At 40.4% G+C, this 26766-nt stretch overlaps 1 protein-coding gene across 2 annotated transcripts; it reads right to left on the reverse strand.

Moving 5' to 3' along the window:
• inppl1b (inositol polyphosphate phosphatase-like 1b) lies at window positions 1-26635 on the reverse strand. Of its 2 annotated transcripts, none has more exons than XM_054739212.2 (27): window positions 26354-26635; window positions 23508-23571; window positions 21618-21756; window positions 16579-16693; window positions 16036-16176; window positions 14926-15013; window positions 14766-14843; window positions 14507-14644; window positions 14261-14375; window positions 12694-12794; window positions 12516-12618; window positions 11565-11761; window positions 10341-10458; window positions 10117-10213; window positions 9887-10025; window positions 9705-9804; window positions 9532-9620; window positions 8710-8791; window positions 7562-7651; window positions 7368-7481; window positions 7199-7287; window positions 7026-7113; window positions 5939-6091; window positions 5452-5533; window positions 3895-4690; window positions 3695-3810; window positions 1-836 (listed from the first exon to the last, which is right to left on the reverse strand). In XM_054739212.2, exons 1-27 carry the CDS (start codon window positions 26488-26490, stop codon window positions 743-745), a joined length of 3663 nt encoding a protein of 1220 aa, XP_054595187.2. In that variant the 5' UTR covers window positions 26491-26635; the 3' UTR covers window positions 1-742. The 2 variants fall into 2 exon arrangements, with proteins under 2 accessions (XP_054595187.2, XP_070406790.1); XM_070550689.1 differs by having other exon boundaries at window positions 26401-26534.
• Between the last annotated feature and the right edge of the window lie 131 nt (window positions 26636-26766).

Raw genomic sequence — 26766 nt, forward strand, 5'->3', positions numbered from 1 at the left:
TTTGTTTTAGGTTTCTTTAAACATTTATGATTAAATTGCAGATTAGAAGAAAATATCTGACTATCCTCTGTGGCAAAGCTGCAGCAAAAATGAAAAGAAAACCTGAAGACAAAAGAGACCTTGCTTTTGCAGCGCTGAATATGAAGCAACAAGGTGGTGCATTAGGTCAGAGATGGAGGAGAGGACCATAAAAAGTTGTTTTACTGTTTGCTCAAAAGCAAAACCACTTGTGATTGCTCAGTCAAGTGCTGCTTTATGAACTGTATAATATGTGCACCGAACATAGCACGCAACTCATTAGGAGACATGGTGGTAACATTATGAAACGGCAAACATGTTCTTTCTTTGGTTCCCTTCTATGGATTTATGCTGTATAGGTTTATTGTAGGACTTCTGTATGATCAGACTCTGGCTCCACATTAGCAAGATAAAGAAGCCCGTGGCAGGAAATAGATGGTAAACACTGGCCTTAAGTGAACACAGGGGGCTGTATTTTTATAACATTTTAAGAATCACTGAAAAACAAAATGAATGAAGCAAAAAAAGATTAATTCTTGTAATTTATCACAAACTAGAGACACATATCAATGGTTCAGGCAGATTAAGAAGGTGTGGAATTCAAAAAGTATTTTCTTCTTGTGCGTGTCGGCACAGATAAACTTGTTACAGTATAAATCAGAATGTCCAAATGGAATTTCCAGTTCCATTTGTGAATAAGTGACAGGTCTTTACATAGTTCCTGTCAGGTCCAGTTCCTGGGCAAGCTCTCCAGAATCCTGCGACGGTGCGAGGGGTTTGTTACTCCTGCTGCACACAGGTCCTCTTCAGTGATGCCACTAGAACAGAGATGAATAATTTTATACTTAATATTCTAAATTAACATGAATATCAGCACTCAGTATGAATTTTTGATCTGGCTGAATCTTGACATGTCACTGTTTATTTTACTTGACCTTAAAGAAATGGTGCACATTTTAAAGACTGGCCTTAAAACATGCCTGCACACTGAGACCGGTTTTCCCTGCTGTAAGCATTCCTCTTCTTTAACTGGCCATGAAAGCTCTGCCCCAACCACTCTCTTACCACACAAGCTGGAAATCCTTGTGAACTAAACTTTATCTGAAAGTGCTTTAAGGTTGTTTTGTCTGAGTTCTACATGGTAAAAAAAACTAAACGTTCTCCCAGGATGTGCAAAGACAAATGTACGGCAGCCTCGAAGTGACAAACACAACAAAAATAATGACGTTTTATTGAGAGAATTTCCTATTTCACAAATTAGAAGAAAACAGAATCAGAGCCAAACACACCAAAAGAGGATTTATCATCTCAAAGAGATGAATGTTTTTTTTCTTTATGGTTGGGTCTTAGATCTATAAGTGTTTTTGAATTGTCAAGTTTTTGAAAAGCTTTTTCTCAAAGATTTTATTAATGAATGTGTTATTGTTATTTTGTCCAAGGTTGTGTTTTGCACCTTAGATCCACCGTACAAAAATGTTACCAAAGTGTTTTTTTGTTTTTTGGTAGAACAAAGAAAGAGAACCTGGAGCTTTAATGTAATCAGTGCAGATCACTAATAATTTTAGCCTTCTTAGAGCTTAAAATGAAGTTTGAAAAGAGAAACAACTCATGGTGAACTCTGTAGATCCAAAGCAGCGAGTTTAGCAACCATGTGAAGCAAGTAGGGATGGGAATTTAACACATTAATTACAATTATCCATCCATCCATTTTTGTAACCCACTTTCCCATGCAGGGTCGCGGGGTGGGGGGTGGTGGGGTCTGGTGCATATCTTCTGCTGTCATTGGGCACACAGGCGGGGTACACCCTGGACAGATGGCCAGTCCATCACAGGGCAAAATTACAATTAATTAATCAGGGAAAAATAATACATTAACTTTACCCCTTGAGCACGAACACCTCCCAATTGGGAGACGGAAAGGGTAGCATAAAAATGTATGCCCTATATAACAATAATTACAATCAAGCTGCACCTCTGACAAAACTGCAGAGCCTGCTACAAGACCATATAAACCTATTTTATGTGCTTCAAACACAACTGAAACTACAATTAAATGAATCATGACAAATCGCTCTTCATGAAGAAAAGAAAGAAATTTTTTTTTTTTTTACAGTCAGGTTTTGTAGTTGGTAGATATCAGGCAGGAAGTAACTTCATCTACAGCCGTTTTTATAAAAGAATGACGTCATTTTGCCACAACGCCGTGGCGGCATCTGGGAACCTTAAGTCATTTATAAGTGGTCACACCGCGGAGATAATGTGGCGCAATCGTGTCCTTGGCGATGGCGGTATAAAGGGGGTATGGGGACAGTCTCTGTGCTGCCATGGACTTCCATTTAACTTGGACATAACTTGTTTTTTATTGTGATCGAAGCCATGCTCGTTTATTTTATTTTTTAAATAAGCCACTTCTAAAGGGGTCGGTTCCCCACAGTCTCTGGGCCCTCTCTAATGAGCTGACTTCCAGCTCTAACAGAGAAAAGCTCTCGCAGCGCTGCAGCACTCCAGTTTGCTGTCTCAGCTGATTCTGTTTACAAAGGTAATATTTATGGCCCATTTTTACTTTCATTTTCAGTATAGTTGCCAGCCATAAGTCTGCAGTAACTCCCCAAGTGATCATGACACCTCACTCCGTTGCACCAAGGCGCAATCCCCGTTTATAAGATAGACAATTACCGCGATATTACTACCAAGTGAGTCGGAACAAATTCGAGCATTGCCATGCCAGCATGGCGCATTTACAAGACATGCCATTGCGGTAATATTACGCTGATTTGTCAGCACAGTGTGTCATGTAAAAAAGGTTCATTTGAACTTCATTACAGCAGGAGGATCAAGCACACACAGCATTCATCTTGTAACTTTCAGCAGAACTTCCCCTGAATTCTACACTACACCTCTATATAAATTAGCAGTGCTCTGCTGCCACCTAGTGTTCAGTTCTGTACATATGCCAACAAATCCCACAATGGTTCCCTTTATAGTGAAACCAAAGTAATCCAAAAGACATAGTGGTTACAGAAATATACTCATTAAAGTGTGGGTGTGTCATCTGTGCCTCAATAAATTCGTTAAATATAAAAAAAATTGCTTGGGGGCTAATTTTCTCAAGCAAATAAAATGTGATAAATCAAGATTAATTAATGTATCCTCTGATTAATGAAAAATTTTTTAACCCTGTCCCACCCAAAAAAAGAGACAGAAACCTTTAGTGTGCACTGGGGTGAGTTGGGTAAGTTCTGAGTTTGGGATGGTTTAGATGAAGTTACTTAAACTTAGATCACAGACTGATGTCTGCTGCCGGGATGATGCAGACAGCTCATGATGACCTGACATAACCCTTCATTAACATAAACCATTACTTTCAGCTTGCTGGTATGGTTCCTTGTTAAAGCCACAGTATGACATGAAAAGATGCTGTTCCTGATTTACCTGCTGTTGTCATTTCCTCAGACTGCACTGAAATGATACAAACATCACCCTCTTTACTACCAACCACACTTTCCACTTTAACTTGTACCCTTTTAACTCAAATTTAAGATAAAAAAAATTAGAGTCTAAGAAAAGAGTCCCTTACCCTGTTTTCACATTTACTTACATCGGCTTCAGATTCTCTTCTGAAAACTCTAAAGCAGCATCGATAACGTCATGTGTATTAGTATTTTTCTTCGGTTACCTGAAATAATCTAGATCATCCCAGCCACTCAGACTAAGTCCCAGGGTGTATTTCTGAAGTCCCAGAGTACTGAGGAGCTCCTGCACAGTTTCAGGCGCACATTTCAGGACCGACGCCTGCATTGGGACAAAACAGACATTTAAATTTTCAAGAAAAGGACCAAAATCGTTTTCAGTTTGTCTCTGTGAGGAGTATCAGACCTCTTTCTCCCAGCTGTAGCCCCGGTCTGCCTGCTTTAAAGGACCATTTCTACAAGTCATCCTCTGCCTGGTTGCAGACTGGCCTCTCTCCACTGATGGGAAGAAGTCAACTTCACTGAGGGACTTGGCTATTTGTAAAGCAGTAAGGGAGTTGTCTCCTGTTGGTGCCGGGGGACGTTTATCCACGATCCAGGAGGCCGAAGAGTGACGGTGTGCTGAGTGAGAGGAGGTGTATGGCAGCGCCGATGGGGTCTTTGATGCTTGGACTGCATTTGTTTTTGATGGAAGGAGCAGGGGTTTATCGTGTCGGGCTGTTTCTTTGATCATTTCAGAGTGATTCATGTACAAGTTCCTCACGTTGCTTTCAGGCTGCACAGAGTCCTGGACATGAGTTTTTCCCTGGTGTCTGTCTCTGAGAGGTGAAGTCTGCTCTTGGTACTGTGGGATGGGGTTTCCAGAGGGTGGAGGTGCAGGAGCTGGGCTTTGGACTGGAAAAAGCTGATAAGAGGAGCTGGTTTGGGGTATTTGAAAGTCGCTGGTTGGAGCGCACTGAGGTGGGAGAGCTGGAATTTCAATTTCTGTAAAGTCTGATCTTCGGCAGCTCCTCCGGTTGAAGCCATGTCGGACAGAGACTTTTGGAAGCTGCAAGGCCTCGTTACCGGACCAGATCACCTGAGGGTCCCTCCTGTGGGGGAGACGCTCCTCCACTCTGGGGGGGACAGACACACCTTCAAAGATGAAGTAAGCAGGGTTGGTGTAGCTGCTCGGAGTGGGTTTAGCAGGAACTCCGGTCGGTCTGCAACAAGTGAGCATGTCTCACATTATAAAAATTCTTTTCCAAATCTTTTAAAATTTGTGTCAGTGGAAAGTGTTAGAAGATGAGGCCAAACATCACAGAAAAGGCAAATATAGGAGGGTTCTTGCTGTCTCAGTAGCTCACGAGGAAAGCCACTGGAGACCTTTTCAGAGAACAAATGAAGTTATGAGGAAATTCTAACCAACTTTCAGCATGAAAGGTTATATAAGGAACTTCTCCTCTTATGGACTTTCTGTTTCTTCTGTTGACACAAACTCAGAGATGTAACTCAGTAAGAGCCCTATGAAAATGATGAAAACAGTGTTTAGTGTATGTTCTCCTGAGGATAAATAAACTCCCACGAGACACACTAACACGAGTCTAAACAGAAGCTGAAGATTATTCCTGTTGCGTTTTCTATTTGGTGCGCTGAAACGTGTAGGAAAGTGACATTCACTGAGGCGTGTTGCTTCAATCTGACACAACTGTAACAAAATCTGTTGATAGGTGTTTATGCGGAGTTCTGGGCTTTCATTCTTGATAAATCATCAAACATGTAGACTTGTAACTGAGGAGCAAAACAACATTTTATTGGTTTCATGCTAAGTTTGTTTTTGGTGAGTTTTCTGAACAGTTTAGGAAATCCATCAGAAATTCACATTTTCAAGCAGGATTCTAAAACAACTGAGTTACTTTTTTTTTATTGCAAACAGATTTATTAGGAATACTGATTTTTCTTAATCACATTCAGTGGTTCTTACCTCGTTACTGGGAGTCGTGTTGCTGCAGGAGACACGTGTCCCCTTCCAGGACCTTTATCCTCTTTTTCAAAACAAAACAATTCTGAAAAAGTAAAGTTAGAGGAAATGAAAACCCGATTTTGTAATAAGTGAAACTTCTTCAAAGTGCTAAAGGCCTTTGCCAGTTTGCAGTCACAGAGCATAGTGTTTGTGTGTGTGTGAAAAATCTGACCTGATGGCACATTACCCAAATGTCCTGTTTCTGTGTCTCAGGATGCATCTGGTCATAGTCAGTCAATCAGGAGTCAAAAGAGGAAGCAGCCAATAGATACCAGTAGGTTTGCAAAGTGAAGTCGGGGGTGGGGGTGGGGTCATTGAAGAACCAAGTAGATGAAGCAACACGAGACTCCAGGCAGGGTCAAAGGAGTCAGAGACAGAGGAGGTGTAGAGGGAAGTGATAGTGCAAGCAAGGCAGCTATTCAGAAAGAAATATTTTTGGACGACCCACCATAGATCTTGTGCCGTGTGGCCCGTCTGTCTTTGGGAACGTGGACTCGAACCCTTCCTCGGATGGAGCCCATTTCCTCACCCCGGTGACTCAGAAACGTCTCAAATTTCTGCGAGGCTCCAGTCAGCGAACGCAGAGACACACAGCATTCGCCTGTGGAAATGATGTAGCATCACTTCTAATTATCTAAACAAAGTTCTCAAATGTTACATTTCATCACCTTCTTATAATGTTTCTAATGCAATTAGAAGCTAAACTGTGCAGGAAACGTAGTTTTTAACACTTTAAGCTTTTCAAACTGGTTTCAGTGGTTCTTGAGCCAGAAAGCTGAGCAACTTCACACTGGACAGCACTCTGCTGACCAGAAACTGACGTTTTATGGTTCTGGTAGGAACACTGGTAGGAGGGCTCTACCTGCTTTACGGCAACAACTGTTCACTGTGACAGTAGCTCATATAAAGGCTATCATTTAGCTTTTTCAGTTTGCCAAACATCAATAAAAGCACAGGAAGAATAAGAATTTTTACTTAGTTCTTTTTTTGTTGGCATCGTGGCAGGGCCTATTAAAAAAATTAAGACAGTAATGCGTTTGGAGATAAAGCAAAGAACTAAAACTAGAGTGAACATCGGTGCGGCCTACACTAGCCTGAGGAAGCTAAAGGAGGCTATGGATTTATGGACTGATGGCGACCTGGCTTTGTTGCTAACTGGACTTAACTATGTAATCATGTTTTTTTTCCTTTGTGACTTATTCAGTATCAGTTGGCTTATGTTAGCATTAGCTCATTGTTAGCACTAGCTACAGCAGGCGACAGTTTTTTTACAACAGTTTTTTTCAACCAGTAGGAGGGAGAAAACGGTAACTTATTAAGTGTTGCTTTAAAAAACACAACAATACAATCTGAAATGAGAATGATTGTTTTGCTTTTTATTATTATTATTATTATTATTATTATTATTATTGTTGTTGTTGTTGTTGTTGTTGTTGTTGTTATTCTTTGAGATGATTTGCATCTTTATGGACCAATCCCATCAAAGTGAAGCAACATTTAGCAATTGACAGGAAAGATCCTGTGACTGGACTGACCGTACGACTCGAATCCATCGCAAGACTTTACAGATAGTAGCAGGTGCTGGTCCTGGAGGTATTCCATGTCAGACAAGACTGGAAAAAGCTATGATAAAAATAAACACTTGAAGTCAACAAGACAGATCATTACATTGTGTTTTAACCATTTTCAAACAGACCAATTTACTGACTTTAGGGAGCTGTTTGGAGGTCCATCCCAGTTTGAGAAAGCCAGGAACATCACAACTCTGTGAGTTATTTTCAGTGGAGCGCTGCGTCTCTTCAAAAAGAAGTTTTAAATCAGCATTTACAAATGAGCATCATTATCCTTCATCACGTCTTTTTGACATGTGGTCATACCTTCCAGACAGGAGGAGTGAAACTCAATGAAGAACTTGGCCTTGCTTGCTGTCTTCACAATGACATCAATAGCTTCCAGCTCAATCCAGGCTCTCTCCAAGCTCAAACTCAAATCTGCTTGGATTTTTTTTTACAATTCTGTTTCATTTAATCATGAATATTTGTATTCTAACAATTTCTATGATAATACACACCCGCCCCGGAGTTGCATTGGGACATCACTCCCACTTGGAATGTGGCAAAAACAGGTGAGTGGTCGCTCGTAAATATGTCATCTGTGCAACCTGATGAGAAATAAACCAGTAATTTACTTTAAAGTAGATGTGTAACTTTTTGTATGAAGTTATAATAGTTTTATGGTTGATTAAAAAAAAGGGTTTCTGAAGCTCTTTTCTCTAAATCCCTCTCACAAAGCGTTTTCAGCAGTTTTACACTTGTCAATTTCAGTACCTTCCAGAATGAGCCTTTTGAGGCTTTTTTCACTTTAAAAAAACAAGCTGGAGTTTACCACAGCCACCCCTTCCCTAGTCAGCTGAGAAGGGGAGGGGCTTGTAGTAGAACCTCTGCTCCTGAGGTTTGGTTATATCAGAATTTACTGTTTAATCTCCACAAATAACACAAGCCTGAAGGAGTTCTGTCATGTGGTGGAGTTACTAATGCTAACGGTTAGTTTTTTGTTTTTTTGGAAAAATAGAAAAATTGCTGACATAAGTGGCGCTGCAGTCTACTTCCAGCACGTTTCCAGCATGTTTTAGATAATGACTACAGATTATTTGTTTGATTAAGTAATGAACCGCTCCTATAAGGAAGGCTGAGGAGACATTTCAGCTGACGAACACACAGAGAGGAGATAGGTTTCATTTTCAGTTTGACCACAGAAAATGAATAACTGACATTAGGGAGTACTAAAGGCAAGCAAAACTGCCAGGAGTGCCTTTAAATACCAAGTTTCTCTGTCTTTTTATATTGTTCAAAGTCATTTTCCAGGATTTCAACCAACCAAATGTTTAGTGTGAGAAAAAATGGTCAGTCTGCTGCCCAGGTTAGTCACAGTCAGTCAGACCCAACAAATCGAAAAGACTCAGTCCTCATTAACCTGTGGGTTTATTTCTTTCTTGTTTAAGGCATGGTAGCTTCATTTGTATAGCACATTCATGCACAGAGGCAATTCATTGTTTATGTTAAGATCCCATTGTGCACAATGGTAAAGCTATTTTTATACACCAAAATAATGTTTTAATTTGAGCTTGCTTCTTGAGAACATTTCAACACTGAGCAGGTCTGATTACTTGTTAACAGGTTTTCTGAGTAAATGTTGTTCCTTTTATACATTCACACTCACCATATGCGCTACAGATGATGTGCGTCTCTGGGTAGGACTTCCACAGAATCCTGTCACACCACGACGGCACATTAACTCGAACCTATAGAGAAGGGATTTTCTGTTACATAAACCACGAGGAACTGTGCAATTTTCTGCCTGCAGATAAAAAATACACAGAGAAAGATGAACTTATTTCTGTTTTAGACAGGAGGTTAACTCTAAACCTGCTATTTTAGTGATAAGATCAGAGAAGCTGCAGTCAAAGTTAGTTATCCCCATACAGATTACACCCAAACAGGAACAAGTTACAAAGAAATTGCCTAAAGAAGAGTAGACTTGGAATGAAGCAGCAGTGGATCGCAGGCCTGGGCAGTGGCTTACTGACTGGAAGGTCAGGAGACTGAGCTCGGCATTCGTGTGCTCCCACTGTTTGGCCTTTGAGTGAGATTATAAAGCTTATCTGCTCCGGGGGCATCGCTCCATGACTGATCCGCGGCTAAGATCCCAGTTTCTAACAAATCCAAATACGTGCTTGATGCCTCTGTCTTTGCTTACTGTGTCACTAATCTTGTATTGTAAATCTTACTCTTGAAAACAAAATGCACACACTGTATAAAGTACCTATTTATAGCTTAAAATGATTAGAAATGAAAGCCAAATCAACAATTCCTTTAAAATGGTGCATTTTGAGACATGGATGACTAAATTCCATGCCTTGGTTGCTAGTTTATTATTTGTAACTGTAAACAAACTGTATTTCTCAAAACGATTTGGCAGCTGGTGTAAATCCAAGTGGAAGTGTTTGTGATCCGATTCCAAGTGCAGCAAAACCAGACTCACCCCTGACGTCTTGTATTTTTGCCACAGGTAGCAATCCCTAGAGCCTCTTTCATAACGATACGTGGGCGGAAATGCGATCTTTTCTTCCTCTTAACCAGCATAAACAGATAAATAAAGCATAAGTGGAAATGATAAAATGAACCATTTATTGTTTGGTCACTCGTGAAGCTCACTGAAATTAAAAAAGGCCTTCCTCTTGTGTCTCTCTCGGGTCAACTGGTCTGCACACATGAGCTCCTCAAATTCTCTCTTGGAGACGTGTTTCAGGATGTCCTGGAGATAAATGGAAATCATAAAGGAAGCATACATTTCACAAGAGCAACGTGGCATCAGCATCTATGAGAGTCGGGCTGACCTGCACGTCCAGGTCGAGCCTGTAGTTCAGGTCTCCACACCAGAAGAGATGGGTGAAGCGCAGACTGATGTCAAATCCAGAGAGCTGTTTGTCACCCAGAGAGAGAAGCCTCAGGATGTCCACAAAGTTCTGGTTCCTCCTGGGTGATCAAATGTCCAAACAAGGAATTATTTAATCAGAAAAGAAACAAAACAAGATAAACATTTCTTACATGGAAACACACAATGAACCTTAGTACTTTGTCACTTCCAGAGGTCAGGTGGCAATTAACAAACCCAAAGGATGTCCCATTAAAGAGGAAGGATACTCCAACAGCTCCCTTATTTCCTGAAATGACAAGTCAAACTCAAAACCTTTTCTAAATACTCCTGGAATAATCGGTATGACATTTAGCTTTTATCTGTTTGTGTTAAGCTGTAAAGTTAAAATCTTGCAAGAAAAAAAAAAAGCTCACCCAAAGTGTTTCCTAAGCCAGTCTTCACACTGGCTGTGTTCACATGGCTGATGCCACTCTCATGCTCTGGTTTCACAAACACAGCGAGCCTGATGTTCCAGAGGGACTGCACTGCCACCTACAGGACATTACGTTACATTACAACAATTTGATCACTCAGTCTCTCTCTCTCTCTCTCTCTCTCTCTCTCTCTCTCTGTCTGTCTCTCTCTCTCTCTCTCTCTCTCTCTCTCTCTCTCTCTCTCTCTCTCTCTCTCTCTCTCTCTCTCTCTCTCTCTCTCGACTTGTTTAAAATTACTTTTTTAAATTCAAGAATGTTTTTCATTAAATAAAAAAAATACTAACATATATTTTAGTTTTGTTACGTGTTAAATGAACAGATGTGGGCAACAAGTTGTCTCCAGACCTCTTCTAAACATAGCACAATTAACCACTCAGCTAAGTCTAAATTATTATTTTCTGCTGCTATTTTTATATGGTCCTTTATGTGGTTAAAAGCAAGGCTGCAGAGATGGCTTAGAGGATTTTCTATCAGAAGTTAACGCAGGAAATAGGTGTAGAAGGCTATTTGAATGTTCAGCCTGCATGAAAAACTGAAATAGTAATTAAAAATGTTTTTCAGTGAATCACACTACAGGTTTTTAAGAGGCAGAGAAATAAAATTAAAGAAATTTATGATCTAAATTTTAGAATAGTTTTGAGGAAACCTTTAAAAGTGTATTAGCTAAAACGTCTTCAGTTAATATTCACCAAACTAAATTAACAGCATCTGAGTCATTTTAGAACCAAAAGATGAATGTTGAAACACACAAAAGGTTAACACGCTGCTGCAATAATATACTCATTTAGAGGTAAAACTGTAAGAGTATTTAATTGTTTAGTTGATTATTCAGGAGAATCAAGTCAAACTAGAGATGATTTCCCAAATTTAACATGTTATCATGAATTCAGTGATTTGTATCAAAAAGCTAGCAGTAACTGAGATGTTATAAACATTAGCCAGCAGAAAAAGTACAATAGCTCATCGTTCATTTGCAAAAACGTGTATGTTCTTTTACAAATATTAAAATTTGACAGCTGGTTATAAAACAAACTTTTTTAAAATATGCACATATTCTTAGCTCATGCTATATTTCATATACTGCACAAGTATCTGTATTCCAAATATTATATCAAATACACCCCCACCCCCACCCCCCCAAAAAGGTAGATAAAAGATAATCACCAGTTTAAAGTCAACTTGAGTATAGCTCCGAAGGGTTGCCTTGACATGTTCAGTCCACTCCCGCTCCCCCTGTGGGTTTTCCTGAGTTCCCAAAGCATAAATGTCATGAGGAAGCAAAGCAGTGGACTCATCAGGGGTGCGTCCCAATCCACGACAGGTCGCCCATGACTGCAGGCTTCGAGGAGGAGGGGAACCACCTGCAAACACACGAATGATGCGATAGGGAGCCTAAGTCACGCCCATCTACTTCCGGACCATGGGAAGAACGAAAAACGTAATGCAAGTCACTGCGGCTTTAAAAGCTATTTTTTAATTCCGCTTGTTTTGTGCCATGGATTTCACATATTATGTCTGTGAATTTTAAAGACACATTTTGATACCAAGGACATGCTTATTTCCAAACAGGGGGAAACGTTATTTCAGGTTTTGTGTGAAAATAAGTCCAGGACTACAAATGTGCATTACCAAAGTGATGTCATTGCTCCCGGCCACGGAGAAAAACAGAGGGGAGATGGCTGTAAGTTCAGCAAACTTCAAATACTTCCTTCAGGAGCAAAGAACCACCATAAACTGGCCATGTGGTAAGTAGCAGCTATGCTAGGGGAGAGGAGATTATTCGGCGACGTCGTATACGCGACGTGCCGATGTCTGATTTGTAGTTGTGCTAATTACGAATTTTTACAAGCTGATGAATCTCAAAGTACATGACTGGTGTGGTCGAAACTCATTATTACTTTTCATTTAAATAGAAATACAACATATGTGTGATCCAAAGCGTAAGGCGAAGCGGATTAGAAAATAGCTATTTTAGCCCCGTTGACTTGCATTCTTTTTTTTTTTTGCTCCTCTGGGGGCCCATGAGTCGACCGGAAAGGGAGGAGACTTACACTCTCTATGGTGAGTTTTCTGTTAACAGCTAATGAAAATTATTGTCAACACTGAAATGATTACCCATATTCCAGGTGCCGACAAACACCGACACCAGATCAGGTTGATCCAGCTGAGCGTGTGCGGACTTCATCAGCAGCAGGAGGTGGCAGAAGGACTCACATTTCTGAAGGAGATAAAAATGAAGACATGGGGAGAGCTTGGATTACATTTAATGATGAGTTTTGTTGTTTTATCTCACCTGAGCGCTTTCAAACGTCATCTCCCGCGGTGTGTTGCGGTAGCCGTCAACCATCAAATGTACCTTTGCTGGACTGTTTTGGAACTTGACGATCTGGACAACTGACACATGAAAATTAGGCTTTAGATTTAGCAAAACAATTACTAAATAACAGAGGCGTGACCAAGTCACACTTTGCAGTCACAAGTAAGTCACAAGTCTTTCCAGTCAAGTCGCAAGTCAAGTCTAAGTCAAAGACAACTAAGTCCAAGTCGAATCAAAAGTCAATGATGTGGAAGTCCAAGTCAAGTCTGGGCTGCATGGTGGCGCAGTTGTTAGCACTGTTGCCTCGCAGCACGAAGGTTGCAGGTTCGAAACTCTGCTGCGGCCTTTCTGCGTGGAGTTGCGTGTTCTCCCCATGCATGCGTGGGTTTCCTCCAGGTACTCCGGTTTCCTAGCCTAGTGAACTAGACCAAATTCTTGCTTTGCAAAGTTTGGTCTAGGCACACTCCATTGGAACCTCAGCAGCTCCTACCAGGACTCTGGCTGGCCAATCACAGCTCTCTAGAGGGGTTTCAAACACATAAAGAGCAGTGATTGGTCCATAACGGTGGGCCAATCATAGTGCTCTATCTGCTTAGTGAACAAATCACAGAGCTTTATCCGCTTTGTGGGCCAATCAGGGCACTCTATATGCCTGGTGGGTGGGATGATGCAACAGAGTGAAACAAGAGTATGTCACATTCATTGTCCAGTGGAATGTGGAGATCATTTGAAAGACAACGGTAGAACCCGCCCCACAACCGAGAGCCCTCAATGGAGCGTGGCCAGACTAAATAATACATTTATTTAGTCTGGCTTGCCAGGCTACCGGTTTCCCCCACAGATCACAACATGCCCTATAGGTTATAAATTGTAAGCTGCTTTGGATAAAAGCGTCTGCCAAATAAATAAACATAAACATAAGTCCAAGTCATTAACTTTGAATTTTCAAGTCATAATCAAGTCATCTATCCAACTTCAATTTAATGACAATGATAATAAATAAATTCCAGAAATAAAGCTTCTTAAAGCTTGATTTATTTGCCGAAACAAGCAGAAAGTGCAACTGAAACTGGTTATAAACAAAGTGCTGCTGCATTTAGCAGAACAAAATCAAACCCAGAATGAAGAATGATTTATGACTGTTGTCCATGTCGTGCCACTTTTGTACTAAAATATCAAATATGCTCAAGTCATCATCAAGTCAACAGATGCAAGTCGATTCAAGTCACAAGTCATTGGTGTTCAAATCCAAGTGAAGTTGTAAGTCTTTATAGATCTTATCAAGTCAAGTCAGAAGTAAAAAAAATAACGACTCGAGTCTGACTCAAGTCCAAGTCATGTGACTCGAGTCCACACCTCTGCTAAATAATGCTAAAAGGACTTGGTGAAAGGTCTGACAGATGCACTCTAGCAGAGTTAAAAAAATGCTTAGATGCTCATCTATTTTATTGTAAACACTAGCATGCTCTCTAGTGTTCAGAAACTAGTATCTATACTTAAAGGCACATTCAGGCAGTAAGAATGAACAGGAACGTGTGCTTACTTCTGTCATGCGAGACCCTTTCTACACCAAACGAGCCAGCCTTCCTGTCAAAGAGCAACACTCCAGAGTCCACATCCACGGAAACCGTCTGTCTGCCATACCTCACCATCTTCACCTAACGACACACATACACATCAAGACTGGTGTTTCTGCTGGATCATAAAATTAGTTTTTTAATTAATAAAATTCAAATATAATATGTGACCGATGTTATTGTGAGATAGCATCTTTGTTGGTCTGATTTACCTGGAAGGAGTGCACAGGGAGCTGTCGGGCTTTGTGTCTTATAGGCGTTACAGCGGCAGGCGTCGGGTCAGGAGGAGGTGGGCTGGGCTGAGCTGCTAGATTGTGGTTGGTCACTGCATCTTGTAAAGCTTTTAAAACCTTCATAGGAAGGAAGACCTTTAGTTTTAGTCATCAAACTGGTAAAAATCATTGTCAAGATGTCTTTAGGTTAGTGATGTCTGCAGGATTGGAGCTTAGCAGCTCATTGCTGCAAACTCACTTTTTTCTCCAAAGAAGAGAGGAGGCTGACCAAAGCTGAGATCTTACACAACAAGTTGTCAATCTCCATGTCTGGACCCTGGTTACCAAAACACAAGACAAAAGTCTCACTGGGAACAAACCTTTATCCATACTGGAAATTGGATGGTTTGTTTCAGTACCTGTGCCTTGGTGGACGATAACGTGCAGCTTGGATGGTCGAAGACTTTGGCCAAAGTTTCCAGACTTGCTAGAGTGAGATCGATTTCACTGTAGAACCAAAACCATGCATGCATTTTATTATCACCAGTCACCAGTGATAAAACAGTCACACACACACACACACACACACACACACACACACACACACACACACACACACACACACACACACACACACACACACACACACACACACTGAGCTAGGGTCCATGTGAATCAAGGACAATCACAGTTATGCTGATGATGCACAGTTGTACATCTCCGTATCAAATCCTGGATGGTGGAAAACTTTCTCCAGCTCAACCAGGACAAAACTGGTTTTAGTTATCTGTCCTGAGGCCTAGAGTGAGAAACTTTTACCAAGACTACAATCTCTGTCTTTTAATCCATCTCAGCAAATGAAGAACCTGGGTGCGATTTTTGACTCTGAGCTGACTTTTATTCCTCACATGAAAATATTACTAAAATAGGTTTTTATCACCTAAAGAGCATTGCCAGAGTCCACCCCATTCTCTATCGGGCCAATACACAGGCGCTGATGCATGCTTTTATCACCAGTAGAATAGAATGCTTAAAAAGAGCATCTCAGGTTTACAACTCTTACAAAATTCAGCAGCACGTGTCCTGATGAATACAAGGAAGCAGGAACACATCATTCTGGTTTTAGAATCATTGCATTGGCTCCCCATACATTTCAGGATCGATTTTAAGGTTCTTTTGATGGTTTTTAAGTGTCTTAATGGTCTGGGCCCTTCTTACCTCTCCAAACTAATTTTACCGGCCGTGGAGAATGAAGCTTTATAAATAAAGTTCGATTGATTGATTGAATAGATTTTGTGCTGTGGGACCACAGGAAACCCACAAATGTAGAAGGAAAACATGCAAACTTCACACAGAAAACCCCAGATGACTTTCAAAACCAGGACCTTCCCGCTGTGAAGAAAATAGTGCTGCTAACCAACATCGCAACCAAGTGGCACAAGAGACAATCTTCATCAAGTCATCATACTTTAATAAGAGTCTGTATATTTAAAACAATTTAATTTAGGAAAATCCAGAAAGATGCTAACCTGTTGAGACCTTGGCAGGCAGTAACCAGAGTGCGCTTCAGGTGCCTTAAAGTTGTTGCACCTTTATGCATGTTTTCAATGTCGAGAGGAAGCTCACTGAAAAGGTAGTCGTTGAGCAGGCTGATCACATCACCTGCAGCACTTTTAACAAGAAAACCCCACATTTATCATCTGTGCATCTATTTTAGAGTTGGCTTTGATTTTAAACTAAATAAAAGTAAGACTGAACTGAAAATGATCTTCGGTTCAGATAACAGCAGAAGATATAACCGCATAATTTAATTATAGCACATAAGCAGCCGCATAAAACTGAGTATTTCACCAATAGCAGCTGTCCTGGACTGATAATAGATACAGATGTCTATTAGCAAAGAACACAATGAGGTGTCACTGTGAATAACTCTGTAATACTATTCAATAAGAAAAACTGATGCAATCTGCAAAAGCTTCCAACCTCAAGTTAGTTTAACTTACAGGAGAAAAACAGAATGAAGTTGGAGCTATTTTTGTTAAAAATTTAACAAAATGAAATCAAACAAGTACTTGGATGTATTCAAATCTTGTAACTTCTCCAGGAAAATGGCATGGGGAGCTGGTTTTGTTGTTGGTCCCATAAAAGACACAGCATTAATGGGGGCTGGAGTGGGCTTCTCATCATCTGTGTGAATAAAAAAAAAAGAACAGTCAACAATGATAAAGCATTTAACCATACAATTTAATAAAACAATGTATTTTCCTTATTACAGCTGTCAGTCAGTCAAGGTCCTCATCAGGAGGGTGCGATCAATGGGAAAGTGAAAGTGAAAAGCTGAAGCTTTTCTTCACATCTGACTCCCAGTGGTCAAATAGAATAAAACAATAGAGAAGAGTGGAGTGGAATAGAGCATTCCTTTATTGTCCCTCAATGGGGACATTTTGGTGTCACAAAGGCAAAATATGGGCCATTCCCATCTGTACCGGGACGACCCGGGCCGGGTAGCCCCAGTCGGCCCCAGCCTGGCCCGGTTGATTCCACACATCCTTGTCTTACGCCCATGTGGGCTGATTCTACCCACCAATCAGAGGCTTGCTCTAATGGAAGGTGTGAATTTGCTGTCAGCAGTGGGTGTGTTGGCCCTGGTCGGCCTGAAGCAGACCCCTTCGAGAAGAGGGCTGAGAATGAGCCTTGGTTGGCCCGGAAAAATACCAGGCCACCCAGATATGTAAACAACCTACGCTACCCGGCCCGGGCCGACCCGGTACAGATGGGAATGGCCCATTACACAGGCTAGAACAAACCATGGCAGTAGCAAAAGATTTTGCTCTGCAGGTCAGTTTAAAACACTCCATTGTAGACTCAGCAGGTCTACCATTGGCCCAAAAAGTTCTGTGTCTGACCAATCATTTGTTGGGTGGACTGATTGCTAAAGCTGCAGTGAAGAAAAATACAAAGATGGTGTCAGGTCAGGAACGAGGCTCATTTGAAATGGCTTTGGCATCACCTTTGGTACTTAAGTCCTTCAAAGAGAAAAATGATGTAATTGGCCATTTCTTAATACTCAAGGACGCGAGTATGTTCTTGTGTACTAGACAAGTATGTTCTTGGCAAGGACACCAGAAAGTCTGTTCTACCGGGTACGGGAGGACGAGGACGGCATTTGGAACAGAACTGTACTCCGTTGTGTCCTGGCAACGAGCGCTGCTTCTTGCTACTGTTAAAAAAAGACCTGACAACAAAAATATATTATTTGTATTATATTTGGCCCACTTTTGATCAAAACTAATAAAATACTAGCATTTGCCACTCTTTAATGAATAATAAAAGTTTTTTTCATCAGAATAAACCTACGGTGCTTTTATTTTGATAGTGGGTTAGCCAATTAGCATTTTGAAGGATCTTGAAGAGTAAAACCCAAACACACACAGCAAAATTCACAATTTAAACAAGATTATTTACAATAACAGACAACTTTATATTATTTTATTTATATTTCTAATATAAAACATTATGGTTATTAGATTTCTCCTCTGACGTTCGGAGTTTAATGGTTTGCAACGCAATGCGTTATGGGAAACTTTGCCGTCCCAAGTCCGCAGAAGGATGCATTGATGCATCTTCGATACAATGGGCGGAGTAAGAACACATCCGGGAACTTTGAGCGAACTTGTCGTTATGCATACTTAGGATTGGAACAGTCCATGGGCCGTCAATGATGACGTTTCACAAGGACATGAGTACACAAGTTCGGACAAGTATGCATATTGTGAAATGTCCATCGTCTTTTCCACTTTTTCTGCTCCGTTGACTGGTTTCCATAGCGATGAATATGTCATGTTATTTGTTGCTTCCATTGGTCCTAACACTGTCCAAAGGCGTGCAGAGACCGTTTGAAAGACAATCGTAGATTTTGTTCTACGACTGCATGGTTTCAATAGGTTATAGAATGACAATTTATTTACATGTAGGTGCTGTGTTTCACTTTTGTTTTGTTTGTTTTTCATTACTGCTAAGAGGCTGTTTAAGGACAATTGCAATTCTGTTCAGGTGTCGCTAATGAGAGGGAGGAATACACTTTCCTACTGTGCTTAATCTGAGTTTATGCTGAGTGGAAACGGTTTAGAGGGAAATGCCATATAATAATGAAATAAATAACTGTTGGACATGAAGATGGACATGTTGAACTTTGATTGAGCGCACGTAAAAACAAAGCCTACAAATTAGGGATGCAACGATACCAATTTTTTCTGAACTGATACGATACCAATACTTGGATCCGAGTACTCGCCGATACCGATTATCGATACTTCTACCACACACAAAAAATGCAATGAATTGGAATACAGGTTTTATTTTGTTCTCTGCTTTCAAATGGAAAATACTGTGAGGTGGATAAAAAATAAAATATATTAATAGAAATGATCACAAAACTAAAATATTAGGTGAACAGAAATGGCAAGTTATAGTGAAGTCACTTTCGGGCAACTGCACTGGTATCGATTAACTTTTACCGATACGATACAGATTCTGATACCAATACTGGTATTTAGCAACAAGTAGTGTCAAATGTAGGATCTAGCTTTTACACATATATGGGATGGCTTGCCAGGCTAGCAATTACATTTATTGTAGGAGCAAAAAAGGAGAGTAAAAAATAAGAAATAAAGAGTAAAATACATTCAAACATAACACAGAAACACTTAAAATATTTAAAATACACATAGTTAAAAAATGCTGAATATGTACACATTTTAAGAAATAACAATAGAAGCATATTGTGTGGATTAAACAATGGTGGAATATATTTACATGGAATGGGAAACACGAATTGGAAACTGTGAAAATGCAATGAGTGTGTGCAGAAAAATGTGCAGTTTACAAAAAGCAGCAGTGAAAAGACACTGCATGGAGTATGGAGCAGGGGTGGTTGCAAAGACTAACAGCTGCTGGGAGGAAGGACCTGCAAAATGTTCTGTGTCCTTAATCTCAGTTGTCTGATTAAATAAAAGTTTACTTAATAACTGTCAAATAAACTAAACTAATAGGTTTGCAGGCAGTGTTGAATATCTGCACCTGTGAGGTGAAAATATTTACTGAATATTTTATATCTTATGAACATCTATTGACTTAAAGCTGGGGTATGTAGTTCAAGATTTTTAAAACAATTCCAAAATGCATTTGACCATCTGACCCTGTTCTATGAAATAAAGTACAAAATTCTTTCATAATGTATGTCCCATTAGCCCCTCCTCTGGCCTAACACCAAAACAAATAATTTACGAGAGCCTAGAGCATTGACCAATACATTTGTGTATCCAAAAGAGGGAGCTGTCAATCAACAAGAATGCTCCCCAGTTCCCAGCATGCACTGCAGGGTCGGCTTTGTACAATAACTAGCTTGAGTGCCAACTCAACCTGCATTGAATTATTGTTAGTGTGTCAACTTTAAGCTAACTGTGGAAGATGAGGGAGGGTAACCAAAAGGGATTTATCTTTTGTGTATTGGAGCATAGCGTTTAACCTCATGATACATCGAACCATTTTCTTAGTCTGTTGTAGCTTTAGCAGGGCAGACAACGTTTGTGAGTGTCTGATGCTGGTTTTAGACTTTCCCCTATGTAATGGAAGGAAATGACCGTTTCCCCACTCCTCTGCTCAGAACTAGTCTGCATGAGATATGGCCTCAAGGTCTCATGCATTTGCTTCTAACCTGCTTCTTTTCAGCTCAACAGAAGAATGAAGAATGGACTTTCTCCTTTTAATTAATCAAAGAACTCTATTTTAATAAAGCTAATCACGCAAAGTGTTAGTCAATAAATAAGATGTGACCAATCTGTGAAATCAAAACATTAATTACTTTATTAAAATCCTATAGAATATAAAGGTAATATGACTTAAAATGTTCCAATAGGACTGATCTCACGTAGCATTAAAAGACATGACACATTACTTTCACTGATCCAATCAGAATCTGCCAGATCTGACGGAGGCGTGGTTTTGGTGGTGCTTGGTAAATCTGTCATCTTTTCATTCGACCATAAACCAAAACATCCGAAGTAAAAAACTATGCCCACGCCATCTCTAACGCCAGTTCAAAGCGTTCTAGAGAAGTGTCGGAGTGGCCAATCCGTAACTTTCCTCTTCAACCGAAAGAACCAACGACAAGCTGGATAAAATCTGTTGCCGTTCCACCTGCTGCAATGGTTCCTTTCAGAATAAAAGCTGAACCATCACGACCCAGGTGGGTCTCACCAGATGCCAACAAAACTGTCGTGACCCGGGAGTATCTCAAGACTGGTGGTCGGCTGCCGTGGCTGCTTCTACAGGCTCCGGCTCCACAAAGGTCAAGTTGGACCTTTACACCTCCTGATCTAGACGGGGACTTCCGCTCAGGGTATGTAGACTGTCAAATGGCGTTGAATGTGTTTATGAATCTCTTAATCAAAGCTTAATGCGAAGACAACACCTTCAGTTCCCATCAGAACTAATCCTTTCTTCGGATTTGCTGGTTCTGAGCAACATTACACCTCACCCCCTTCACTGTCTCATCCACCTTAGTTACACCATACATTTAGTGTTAAAGTTAGTCTAGTTTAATTTGTTTAGTAATACATTTTTTAACTTTCAAACTTGACTCTCTCTCTCTTCTGTTGTCTCTGAGTGAATACGAAGCTGTTATCTAATCCCTGCAATAAAAAGTTACAGTCTTCTGGTTTAAAATAACCTCACAGATCCGTAAGGTTGATTTCATATTTACTATGGAATTCTACGCCTTATGGCTTATTAAATAACATGTAATTTAAATCATTACACCTACTTGAACACCACAGATTTGAATAAAGATGAGTTTAGCAGCTCCTGCAGAAGCAGTAAGAATCTAGTGTGTCTGAGCAGGAACATATCAACGCGTAACTTGTCCGTTAGCGCTAAAATGCAATTATGTGTGCGCATGCGCTGCATGAGGCGTGGCTTTTAGCTCCTTCCAGAAGGCAATAGCTGTTCAAATTTCAAAATCTTCTCCTTCTCCTTTTCTTGATGACGTCACTCTACGTACCCCAGTCTCAAAGGTAATTGACAATAATATAATTCCATATAAACAACCCACCTGAGCTCTCATCCCCAGTGTCTGTATCAGGGGCGACGGCGTAGAGGAGAGGGGTGACCAGACCTTTGTGGGGCTGCTGGTACCCCAACACCAGATCCTCGAGGGTCCGAAAACAGTTCACCTGCACCCCCTGTGTCGACTGAGGGACACAGAAATGCAACAGAAACATGTGAAAAATGAACATTCATCCAGTTAAAATGAAGGCAGATAAGACCACAGAAACTTTTTACTTGTTAGGGAACAATTTAGTACCTACAAGTACCATTTATCATTGTTTTCTTTTCTTTTTTGTAACCACTCATGGATTAAGTGACATCAGTAAATTAGTGGACATGCTGTATAAAGGTTGGGGTACCAGCAGCCCCACAAAGGTATTTTTTTCAAATGGGTACAAGGCACCTGAAGAGATAAACGCAGAAACACAAGGTTTTAAATTAATTTAATTAATTAGTATAAAAAATGTAAAAAGTTAAATATTCATTTTCAATAAAGCTTGACTAATATTATCTGGAGTGCTTTTTGACTCATTAGTGGATGTTTCAGAAAGGATGCAACAGCAAATCATCTTTCAAAGTCTTTGAAAACAAACGTTTGAATTTGCATGACAGAAAAAGATGCATGCAGGTGAGGTTGTGTGGAAAAAGATGCCCCAGAGGGATTTGAAAAGCTGTGTGACCAGAGGAAGGTGTCAGCAGAGACAGCTGGTTACAGAAAACGTTGGCAGCTCTGTTTTTACTGCTGTTGAACAATCTCAGTAAGTTTAAAAGAAAGAGGGAAATATCATTATGATCTACTCGCAGATGCAACACAAGCACATGGCCTGCTGCTCACTGACTTTGCATCAAACCCATACAAGCAGTGCAGTCAGAAATTAAGATCACATAATCGCATAGCTACCATTTGCATGTACTAATTTAACATGGTACACGTCAGACCACAGAGCAGAGCGAGCTACTTCCCCTGCCCTCTTTTTAGAATTTTTAGTTTTCATTTTGCGGTAACAGAAACCGTTTTTCTGGCTTAAGCGACCCAACTCTTTTGCCAGGAACGCTTCGAATAGTATTTTTTAAAACCGCAAATATCTCTTGAAAAGTCATTTAAAAGAAATGAAAAAGGAGCAACAGACTTCAAGAGAGAGAGAAAGACAAAAGTGCTCCCAAAATAGCACTGTGGCCTTCTTAGAAAAACAAAAAAGTAAAGCATGCGACTAGAAAGAGTTAGTGGAGCAAATCCGGTGGGGGAAAACACAGACTGGAGGTTTATACTGATGGCAGTGGAAAAACAAGTGAAAAGCAACAAAGTTAAATGTCCTTTTGGGAAAGTAGGGAATTTTTCCACGTTAAAGGCTTGAAAATTACATCCAGAGATTCTGGACATTAAACTTTAATGTGCAAAGTTTAAATCACAGAGATACATGTCTCATTCACAAAGTGTGCTTGTGTAATCTTATGGTTGAAGGCTTTCATTTTGCGTGAGTTTATCACAGTCTTAGTATTAAATCGCTTTTTAAAAAGGCATTTGCTCTCTCTTGCCTCAAGCTTTGCCACATCCAACAGACTCATTATGTCTAATACAAACACCCCCATGCATGTGCAGAACAAGCCAGCCCACCCATTGGTCGGTGAATTAGTGTGTGGGTCCAGCAGGAATCTCTGAGACATGAAAACAATTTCTTCTGTGTGCTGAGCTCATGCAGCAAGCATGCGTACACATGGCAGGGATGCCGTTCAAACAACAGAGTGCAGTTGTAAGAGTGAAGAGGGGAAACACAAACACTCCTGTTCTCAGACCAACAAGGGAAAGCAAACCAATGTTTGATGATTTCTGACTACTTTTATGCTGCTCCTCTGTATTTCAGGCAAAGAACCATGTGTGGCATTTAATCCTCACCTGAACTGCCAGAAGCCCGTCTGCATCAGGAAGGATACGATACGTGTGAACATGACGTTGGAATCTTTTGGGAAACAAAAAGAAATATTATAATCAACTTTGCAATCAAAAATGGTGTTCTTAAATGTATTGTTGAAAAACTGAACCAGTACAACAAGGCGCTAGTTGTTAAAGACATGAATTCTGACACATATAATAATAATAAAAGATCTAGACTGTAAGAATTGAAATGATTTCACTTAACCAAGTTATGTCAACTGGTTTCACTAAACCTACCTGCTTATATGTTAAGAGTAATACGTTGTTATGTTGTTGTTAAAATTAGGGGTGAGCCTAAGTGCCCCCCAAATGGGGGCCAGAAAAGTTTAGCGTCATAATTACATAATAACATATATCAAACTGCACCTCTCACAAAACTGCAGAGCCTGGGCTACACTATATAAAACTGTTTTACATGCTCCAAACCCAACTAAAACTGCAATCAAATGAATCATGACAATTAACTCTTCATGAAAAAAGAAAGAAAGAAAAAAAAGATTGTTTTCACAGTTATGCTTTCTAGTTGGTAGAAAGCAGGCAGTAATTTTATCCATATGAACTTTATTACAGCAGGAGGGACAAGCACACACACAGCATTCATCTTTTATCTCTCAGCAGAACTTCCCCTGAACTCTACACTACACCTCTAAATATATATTAGTAGTGCTCTGCTGCCATCTAGTGTTCAGTTCAGTGCACAACATTTACAATGTTCCATATCTATTTACAATTCATCAATAATACAAACTAATATTTACACATCCCAACATATCCCACAGTGGTTGCTTTTATGGGACCAAAGTAATAAAATAGACGCTGTGGTTACAGAAACATGCTCATTAAAGTGTGGGTGTGTGCCTCACAAACATCATTTTTAATGGAAAAAATTGCTCGGGCGCAAATTGCCTTGAACGATTTAATTGAAATTACCGTATTTTCCAGACTATAAGCCACTACTTTTTTCCCCACACTTTGAACCATGCGGCTTATAATGAGGTGCGGCTTTACTGAAGATTTTCCTTCACCTGCCAGGGGGCGCTTTAGCAGAAAGTGAAACAGGTGGAAGTCAAAAGTGGAAATCGAAGAAAGTGCTCATTTTAATTTAGCACATGCAAGCAGCCGGCACGACGAATAATTATTTTCAAATCCATACCCCCCATCATGGTAACTACACGTATGAGTTCATATGTTGCCGCATTTAAGCTGAAGGCCATCGATCTGGCAGTAAAGGAGGGAAACAGTGCTGCCGTACGTAAGCTTGGCATGAATGAATCCATGGTTTGGCGCTGGAGACGGCAGCGGGAAGAACTCATTCAAGCCAGCTTCACCCGGGGATGATGACAGCAACACGGACAGCGACACTGACATCACCACAGAAAAGGTATGTAACGAAGCTCTTCTGAGGCTGTTCAACTCCGACACTGAAGAAGAGGACTTTAATGGCTTTAGTGCGCAAGAGGAAGATGAGAGCGAATTACTTCTTCTGGTAGGCAAGTGTGTTTTATTTACTAACCAGGCATGTTTTGTGTGCAGTTTTCATTTTCTAATCATCCAGGGCTTATTAATGCTGTGTCAGCGCTGTTCTTTTCTTCTAAACATGCATGCAAATTACCGGTAATAACGTGTCAGTTCTGTTTTTACTTTATAACCATCCAGAAATATGAATGCTATCAGTGCTCACCCGTGTTTAAAATTCGTTTTGTTGAATGAAAACAACAACGAAAAACTTACGTGTAGCATCTTTCTGTCTAATTATCTAATGTTATGGCCATACATGCGCTGTGCGCTGGAGACCTGCATGTGGCTGCTACGCCATGGCTTGTATTTGAGTGTGGCGTGTGTGTGTAGAAAACCTTTTTTTTTTGTTGGTGCGGCTTATATTGAGGTGCGCGCTATAGTCCAGAAATTACGTTAATCAAGATTAATTGCAAATCCTCTAATTACTTAGATTAAATTATTTAACTGAGTCCCACCCCTAGTAAAAAAAAATATATTTACTACTTTTTACATTTAAGCAACTAAGTTCAGAGGAACCAGTTGACATAACAGTAAAGGAAATTCAACATTTAATTTTGTACGGTGTAGTTCTGTATATTTTGTGAACAGAGTACCACAGTGGTAAAGGACAAAATAAAGCGAGGATGATATAGTGAGAAAAGAATGAAAGGAAAGAGAGTACACTATGAGCGTCCAGGCTCAGCTCTCAGGAATGTTTCTGGCTTGGGCCGATGAACAGTCAGCGTAGTGCGGTTGCTGAAGCTCCAGCCCACTTTTAGGGGCCCCGGGGAGGAAAAGGGGGTAAGTGGGGAAACAAGGAGTCATAGGTTTGGGTCTGAATCTGGACAGAGAAGTCTAAGTGATGGATAGCTTCTTTACAGGCTGATGTCAGTCGTTGGTGCCATATGGATGTGATGGGATGAGTGAAGTTGCTAAATCAAATCACAAACAGCCAAAACATGAATAATATTTATGTCAAATCCAAATTAGATCCTTAAATTTGGTTTTGCTAAAGTTACAAGTCTTCTGGATGCTCACAGGTTCACACAATGAAGTTATTTGCAGAGAAGCAATTCAAAACTTTTATAAAACTCGTGAATTTTGAGTGAAGTGCTTCTGATTTTCTTTACCAAATTTGTATTTGCCTGGTATGTCTGAGGTTTATGTGTCTGTGACAGAGAAGACAGTCCCGTAAGTTATCAGTGTGTGTGTGTGTGTGTGTGTGTGTGTGTGTGTGTGTGTGTGTGTGTGTGTGTGTGTGTGTGTGTGTGTGTGTGTGTGTGTGTGTGTGTGTGTGTGTATACACTCACAGTAGGCACAATGCATAGGCTCCTGGCACAGACTCACTGTCTCTTACCAGGTAGCTGCCATCCCTTCCCGCCCGTGCCAACAAGTCCTCTGCACAAACTCGGCTGATGTCTCGGTGATACCATGATGCCAAAGCCATGGCAGTTAATAGTCCAATGTATATTCATACGAGTAATCCTCATGAGGTTCTGAACGCTGCAGAGATTCCACGTTTTCTGTGCACAGAGGGCACTGTCCTGGAGGTCAAGTCATCAGAGTACACTGAGTGCTTGATCTAAATGTCTAAAAGTTTCTCATGATCCTTTTCACCATGGCTGTAGTGTCAACCCCATCAGCTAGCACTTCCTGGGGTCCGGACTACTTTTGAGTCACCCATATCAGTCGAATCGTAAAATCTTCCTCATCAACAAGAAGT

Source organism: Nothobranchius furzeri, chromosome 1 (assembly GCF_043380555.1).
Source record: "Nothobranchius furzeri strain GRZ-AD chromosome 1, NfurGRZ-RIMD1, whole genome shotgun sequence".
In the NCBI taxonomy this organism is placed as follows: Eukaryota; Metazoa; Chordata; class Actinopteri; order Cyprinodontiformes; family Nothobranchiidae; genus Nothobranchius; species Nothobranchius furzeri.

Coding starts and splice junctions, on each gene's coding strand:
- inppl1b (XM_054739212.2), bottom strand. CDS start 26,490: ATGGCTTTGGCATCATGGTATCACCGAGACATCAGCCGAGTTTGTGCA. Junction 16,694..21,617: donor CACTGGGGATGAGAGCTCAG/GTGGGTTGTTTA, acceptor TTATTCACACAG/ATGATGAGAAGCCCACTCCA. Junction 9,621..9,704: donor GAAGGCCTTTTTTAATTTCA/GTGAGCTTCACG, acceptor ATGCTGGTTAAG/AGGAAGAAAAGATCGCATTT.